We start from the raw sequence: 7,484 nt of genomic DNA, 5'->3' as shown, positions 1-7,484 counted from the left end.
CAACTGAGCCACAGTCCGAGCTATTAGAAAGATTTTGCAATTCAACAGCGAGCGAGTTTACACTGAAACACTGCAAGGGAACGTATACCGTATTGGATTACTGATTTGCCAAGGACGCTCTGTAAACCTTGATTCGGGAATATACTCATTGGAGATTATCCTTGTGGATTAATTATACAATCAACGAATTTCAATATGACTCTGGAAGAACTGGGATGCAATATCACTGAGAAAAAGTAAGTTATTGCACATTTGTTGCGCAGACTAGCCCACAGCTTGCTGTGTGAATAGTGTGTGCATTGACAATCGGCTGGATGGTTTGGCAGTGGAACGTGAAATATAGCCTCAGCACTGAATAGTGCCCAGTTCATCAGTTTAAAGTAGCCTATTCGCAATTGTGGTGCATGACTAACAGAATGTATTTTTCTTGAAGGATGGAGACCGTGAGTCAAGCACTAGAAGAGCTGCTGTTGGCAGCGCAGCAACAAGACTGTCTGACTTTGGGAGTCTACGAGTCTGCAAAACTGATGAATGTGTAAGTGTTATTGTAAATTCTATCATATAATTGCCCATTTCGTAATATGGGTCAATGCAACATAGCTGCAACCATGATGCGCTATTTATCTATATTTTCTAAATGGAAAATATAATTCATGTGCTATTCTTTCTTTCTGCAGAGATCCTGATAGTGTAGTCTTGTGTGTTCTGGCGACGGATGAGGAAGACGAGGATGACATCGCACTGCAGATTCACTTCACGCTCATCCAAGCCTTCTGCTGCGACAACGACATCAACATACTGAGAGTCTCGGGCATCAGGCGCCTCGCTCAGGTTCTTGGCGAGCCAAGCACCGTTGACAGCAACGGCAACGAGCCCAAAGATCTGCACTGCATCCTTGTCACTGTAAGTACAGCCTGCTGTCTTCTTACTTTGATTACATTGAATGCGCAATAGGCCTCGAGCATAGTTATTAATCTTGTGCATATTGTTAATATTGAATACATCAAAATAATCGAAATTCCCCGATGTCATCATGATTTTCTAATTGAAGACATACCTACGTTTTGTCTACAGAACACCCAGTGCCAATCTCTGAAATGCCAAGCGTTACAGGACGTGGGCAACTACTGCGAGGAGAGCCGCTGCAAGAACCAGTGGGTGCCTTATCTGGCCCTGCAGGAGCGCTGAACTAACGACCCTCGCTGAGAAACGTGAAGGTAAACAAGTCGTGTAACTAAACAAGTCGTCATTCTTCAAGAATGAGAAAGGCATTCAAGGGGCATTATCGACAGGCCTGTGTCTGCCTACCCCTTGCCGCTACCCAGTGACGGGGCTGGGAATGCGCATGTTCCAAGGGACAATGCACATGCATCCATAACGCATCGGACCCCAGTTCTCATCCTCTGCGGAAAGGAAAAGTATCCGCTGGAGCGGGGCGTAAAGACGAACTGTAGAGAAGACTCACTGCTGTTTGCCCAGCCATTTTGGAGCAACCGTGGGCGGCAGCATAGCGTGGGAACTGATTTGCAGTTTCGTTTATGCAGAGGAGGGACCAAGCAACATAATCACTGAGAATACAGACTTGAAACTGGGTTTAACCCTATGCTATCCGACGTGGAAGTCGGGGTATTTATGATGAAATGCAATGTGAATGACTTCAGTGCTCTACTGTTGGATGTTATGAGCATTGAAGTAGTGTCTTCGGAGCAACAATGCCTATGGATTGTTATTGTGTGAAATATATCGATCAGGTATTCTGGCTACACTCATAGCCCAATGTCTGTCAGTTAAGAGGGTCAAAACTTTGCCACAATGTATTTGACATTGACACATCAAACTAATGTATTGTTATTATTTAAGTTGAACTGAGTAATATATGACAGTGAACTAACTGCATTGCTGAATTTAATGTTAAACCTATTTGAATAAATTATTGAACTGAACGTTTTAATTCTCTGAGTGCTTTATCTTGTGGGAAAGGGGGGTGCAATACTGTAATACTGTACAGTAGGACCTAACCTAGGACTACTGTACAGTATTGTACATTCTGGACTTCACTTCAGACAGTAATTAGTAGGCCTATACATAATACCTGCTTGATTAGGCAATACATTATTTTATATTCACCTGTGTCCTGTCTGAAATTCAGACTTGGAAACAACACCACTTCTTAAAACAGTTTAAATGCTGTACTTAGATGTTATACCATTTAATCTAGGCCACAAATAAATAATATGTAATCTATATACTGTTTCTACAAGGATGGAGTTTGAATTGACACCCATCCTAATGTATATGAACTATGTAATAACTAATGTTATAACTAACTAATGTCTTGCTATTGCTCACCAAAATGTTTGCTTCACAACACCAGTATTACATGAAATCTTACACTTCCATGCACATTGTTGAGATTTACTGTTTTATTTCAGGCCAGACAGTAGCTTTCTGATGCTGTGATGCGTCCACAGTAGCCTACAGTTTGATATCCAGAAAGCATGCATCACTCAAATGCCATGCACAAATGGCTGAAAGCATCTGATGTCTAAGTCGCTCTGGATAAGAGCGTCTGCTAAATGACTTAAATGTAAATGTAAGTCCCTAATCGGCCTAAATGTAAAGAATGGGTCCCTTCAACTGAACCATAGTTGAATAGTTTCTTGTGCAGTTCATATAAAAAGTCAGGTCAAATTCCAGTTAGGGGTTTTTGTTGTGTAAAAAGATAAATATGGACTAACCAAATGGTTTGAGACAAGGCAGTACTGTAGTTTCAACCGGATTTTCTCTCACGATAAGCCCTCAAGGAGGAACTAACTGATGAAAGCCAGGATTGTGGCATAGCTCATGGCATATCCTCCTTCCTTATATTGTTGGCTGAATTTAACCTCTTTCAAAACCACTTGTGCCAACCAACAGTGTGTATCTGCGTGTGGGTTTACAGGTAGTTGAGGGTGCAGTCCTGGCTTACTGGTAACTACGTCACATCCTGGATGTGACATCCTTAACGTGGTGACCAGTACTGTTGTGACACCCTGCCCCGGAGGGAACTGTGACTCCCTATAGGGCCAGTGACGTGGGACACTTGTTTGACTTGGCAGCTGTCCTGAACCATTCGTGTGCCTCAGAGTACAGAGAGAAATGATCACAGACGGCAGTTAACTTAAAGTCTTTGAAAGCACAGGATCTGCCATAAAGCGGGCCTGGCTAGGACACCGGGAACAGACAGTTGGTTGATGTAGATAAGGCTTAGGGTTTGTGCCATCGCATGTTGGGACATCAGAGACACAAGGATGCCACTGGGTTAAGCACTCACTGGTTTGACTTGTATTGAGCTGTAGCCTAGTAATAATGTTGTAGTAGACAATTAGCGCCAAATATTCTCGCCAAATAATTGGACAGAGAGCTGCAATATAGACTAAGAAAAGCTGCAGAATGCAGAGGGGATTCATGGTCATAAGCAAATGCCTCTGGGGAGGGAGGGGAACAAGCTAAACTGTACATCTGCAGTCCAAAACTACATCTTGAAGGCTATACTACGTGCCTTTACAATATACAAATGCCTATGTCCAAACAGTGAGCACAACCTAATGTCACTGCCACTGTAACACTACACCTGCAAGTTTCTATCAAGAGGAGTGAGGCAGGGATGTCCTCTGCAGAGGAAAATAGACAGGGGGCAGGCAGGGAGAGAAAGTGAACCGTGAAAGTAGCCCTAGTAGTAGGTGTCCTGGATCATTGGTCACACACACTATAATTAGGTCACTATGGTAACCACAGGTCAGTGTCCAAGACTAAATAGGCCGTAAGCTGGTATGATAAGGCTTTAGAATAGCCTGTGTCATTCATCCCTGCAGCACGTTGCACATGTTGGGAGGCGTTACATGTAAGCAATGATACCATGACAAGGAGCCCTGGGTAGCACTGGGCTGGCTTTTGCCATAAACATTTACTCTCTATCAGCAGAGCATGTGATTTAGAGTTTAAAATGTGTGTGTGTGTGTGTGTGTGTGTGTGTGTGTGTGTGTGTGTGTGTGTGTGTGTGTGTGTGTGTGTGTGTGTGTGTGTGTGTGTGTGTGTGTGTGTGTGTGTGTGTGTGTGTGTGTGTGTGTGTGTGTGTGTGTGTGCGTGTGCGTGTGTGCGTGTGTGGGAGAGAGAGAGAGAGAGCGATCTACATTTGAAATTGAATCACCCTTCTAGCTATTAAGATGTATTGGAATAAGAGAGGCAAGCACATGAGGCACCGTATAGCCGATATGCCTACTTCTGTAGACAGGTAAGACAGGGATTTTACACTACAAAGCAACCAAATTAGCTCCGATTGATCCTAAAATAGAGTTTCATGCATTCCTTAAATAGAAGGCATATTTTTAGTTGCAGAGACACAGGACGATTATAGAAGTGTTCATTCTCAGCATCATGCCCAGATCTGAGCCTATTTCTGCTCCACTTTAATGGAGGGGGATGGCCACATACACATGGCCATGTACACCTACAACGTGAATCCGTAATACCTGCGTCACATTGCTATAGAAACTGCAAAGGGTAGCCAGAAAATCGTTGCTGGCTCTCTATCGGTGTATCAAGACGTTTTCTTTTTAAAATAATAATCACAACCTGAACCAATCGCATTTGGCTACTGACGTGTATTCCACTACGTACGGGTATCCTCCGGATTCGTCATTGTCCATGTATGGGTGGATTTGAGACACTGGATGATGCGTAACAGTCACACAGAGATGATGAGTCATAGCACAATTGAGAATTCCTGCCTCTGCTGCTTATGCATGCATGATGCTGAGAAATGTGTGTGGGCTTTAAAAATAAATGTGTGTGGGCTTTAGAAAAAACTAACTAGTCAATAAATCACGACATATCCCTGAAGGAAAACATTATTACAATACTGAATATTATTAGAAGTCACTCAGGACATGGAAATTTGCCATTATTTCCTCTAATTGAACATATTTGTTATTGTTGTTTTAATTACACATCATCACCACATCATCACTTTGAGAGAACGAGAATCACCCACGGTTTCCTCCTAGGTTGTCCCGTCTTGCACCTCGTGCCTGGGATTGTCATGTCTAGATGGAATACCGCTTTTGTAAAATTGAGTCAAAAGTGTATTTGTTTTAGCATTTTAGCTAGCCCTGACTTTTTTCCTAACCTTAACCTAATTCTCATAACTTGCTACGTTTATTATCATAGCCTGCTGCGTAAAGTTTCCTAAACCTGCTACGAAAAGTCAATATTGACAAAAGCTATATCCCTTCTAGACAACACCACCTGGAAGCAGCACCGCTGGAATGTAAAGAATGTGGGTGGAGTGGCGCGAAAAGTGCTCGCGGGTTTCTTTTTCAAACGTGCATTTGCATGGCCCAATATGGCGCTCTTTTCCAGCGCGAAGCATTGTAGGCAGGCAAAAGACACACACACACACACACACACACACACACACACACACACACACACACACACACACACACACACACACACACACACACACACACACACACACACACACACACACACACACACACACACACACACACACACACACACACACACACACACACATTTACGTATGAACACACATTGGAGCTAAGTAAAAGGGAATTTAAGATAAGAGCTTGATTTATAAAATGCAATAGAACAATTCAGTGAAGCAGCAGACTATATGATTGGGGATAATCATGTGTGTGCAAATGCCAAATCATGAAGGATCCAAATTAGGCCTACAAAAGCCATAATCTAATTGAGTAAACTGCAGAAATAATACTGCCTAATAAAATAATAGAAATCAAAGTTTATTTGTTGTGTTCACAGATTTGCAGATTTTATCGCAAGTGTAGCAAAATGCTTGTGTTTCTAGCTCCTACAGAGCAGTTACACCTAACAATACAAACAATGCACACATAATCTAGATTTAAAACAAATAATAATAAGAAATTAAGAAATATCAGAATGAGCAATATCAGACACCGGAATATAAAAAAGATATATATACATATAATGGTGTGTAAAGACAGTATGGACAGTATATGAATATAACATGGGTGTACAGCAGAAGATATATAGGATGAGCTGTGATTAGAATACAGTATATACATATAAAGCGGGTTAAACAGTATGTGAACATTATTAAAGTGACAAGTGTTCAATGACTCTATGTACATAGGTCAGCAGTCTCTAAGGTGCAGGGTAGACTACCAGGTGGTAGCCGGCTAGAACAGTGGCTAAGGTTCAGGACAGGGTACTGGGCGTAGGTTAGCTAGTGGTGACTGTTTAACAGTCTGATGGCCTGGAGATAGAAGCTGTTTCTCAGTCCACGATCAGCTCCTTCGTTTTGTTGACGTTGAGGGGAGGTTATTTTCCTGGCCTTCACTCCGCCAGGGCCCTCACCTCCTCCCTGTAGGCTGTCTCATCATCACCCAGGCGTCCCATGGCTGCAACCTTGCCCAGGCATGTGAAATCCATAGATTAGGGCCTAATGAATTTCTTTCAATTGACTGATTTCCTTATATGAACAGTAACTCAGTAAAATCTTTGTCATTGTTTCATGTTGGGGTTATATTGTTGTTCAGTATGAGTCCATAAGCGTTCTATAAATACACTATTAGTTTATGTTTCTTACATCTGCAAACAGCTAGTTTGTATTTTCTTAGCAAGTTTTAGCTAAATCGTGTAATCCGCTAATGCTAATCTCCAGTTAGCTGGATAGATACCTAGCTAATAAATGTTTTGAGTTAGAGCAAACATAGCTAGCTAATACAGCCTGATACCAGTGCCGGTGTAGGCCTAATTGGGATGTTGCTTGCGCAACAGTATCTTCTAAATCAAAGAGGAATAGGCAAAGCATGAATATGTTGGCCACATGAAGAAACATTTAATGTAGCCAAAGATTATAGGGTCCCCCATGAAACACTGACCATCACTTTGGTTCCTACTCTTTCACAGTAACTCCTCCCTGGCATTTTCATTCATTGTCATGTCAAACAAAACTGTATTCAAAGTGCCCACTATTATTTATATTCTAACAATAGAATTAGAATAAACATTTTATTTTGATGATTCCAACAGTTCACCCAAAGTCAAATCGCAATTGCAACATTTGTTTAAAAATAAGGCCTTGTTTTTTTGCCCATATTGTGCAGTCCTACCTGGCAGTGTGGGAATGATCTCAAATTAGTGCAGGAAATGAAGAAGTTGATGGAAATGCATGAAATAGTTTTGGGTTGATGTTTAATTGAACAGTAGAAAACTATCAGAATGGAGAAAGACCCCTTAAATTCACTTAGAATTGATGTGTTGCCACCGTAGGGTCACGCACTACTCATAAATCAAATTTAGAACTTTTATTATTCAAAAACATAAAATACAGTCAAATATCGACATTCCATTCAAAAAAAGAAAAATACTGTGATATGATATTTTGGCCATATCGCCCAGCCCTAGTCTAGAGTGTTGGGTAAGGTGGCGGTGAT

The 7,484-nt window shown here is 41.6% G+C and overlaps 1 protein-coding gene across 1 annotated transcript; it reads left to right on the top strand.

Annotated features, from left to right (window-relative positions):
* LOC123991377 (growth arrest and DNA damage-inducible protein GADD45 beta-like) lies at positions 1-1,943 on the top strand. The gene is made up of 4 exons (XM_046292914.1): positions 1-236; positions 434-535; positions 678-903; positions 1,075-1,943. The coding sequence occupies exons 1-4, from the start codon at positions 196-198 to the stop codon at positions 1,186-1,188; spliced, it is 483 nt and encodes a 160-aa protein (XP_046148870.1). The 5' UTR covers positions 1-195; the 3' UTR covers positions 1,189-1,943.
* Positions 1,944-7,484: the final 5,541 nt, after the last annotated feature.

The sequence above is a fragment of the Oncorhynchus gorbuscha genome, linkage group LG02, assembly GCF_021184085.1.
Source record: "Oncorhynchus gorbuscha isolate QuinsamMale2020 ecotype Even-year linkage group LG02, OgorEven_v1.0, whole genome shotgun sequence".
Classification (NCBI taxonomy): domain Eukaryota; kingdom Metazoa; phylum Chordata; class Actinopteri; order Salmoniformes; family Salmonidae; genus Oncorhynchus; species Oncorhynchus gorbuscha.
Note: the sequence above shows the minus strand (reverse complement) of the source record. Positions and strands in the feature narration are given on the sequence as shown.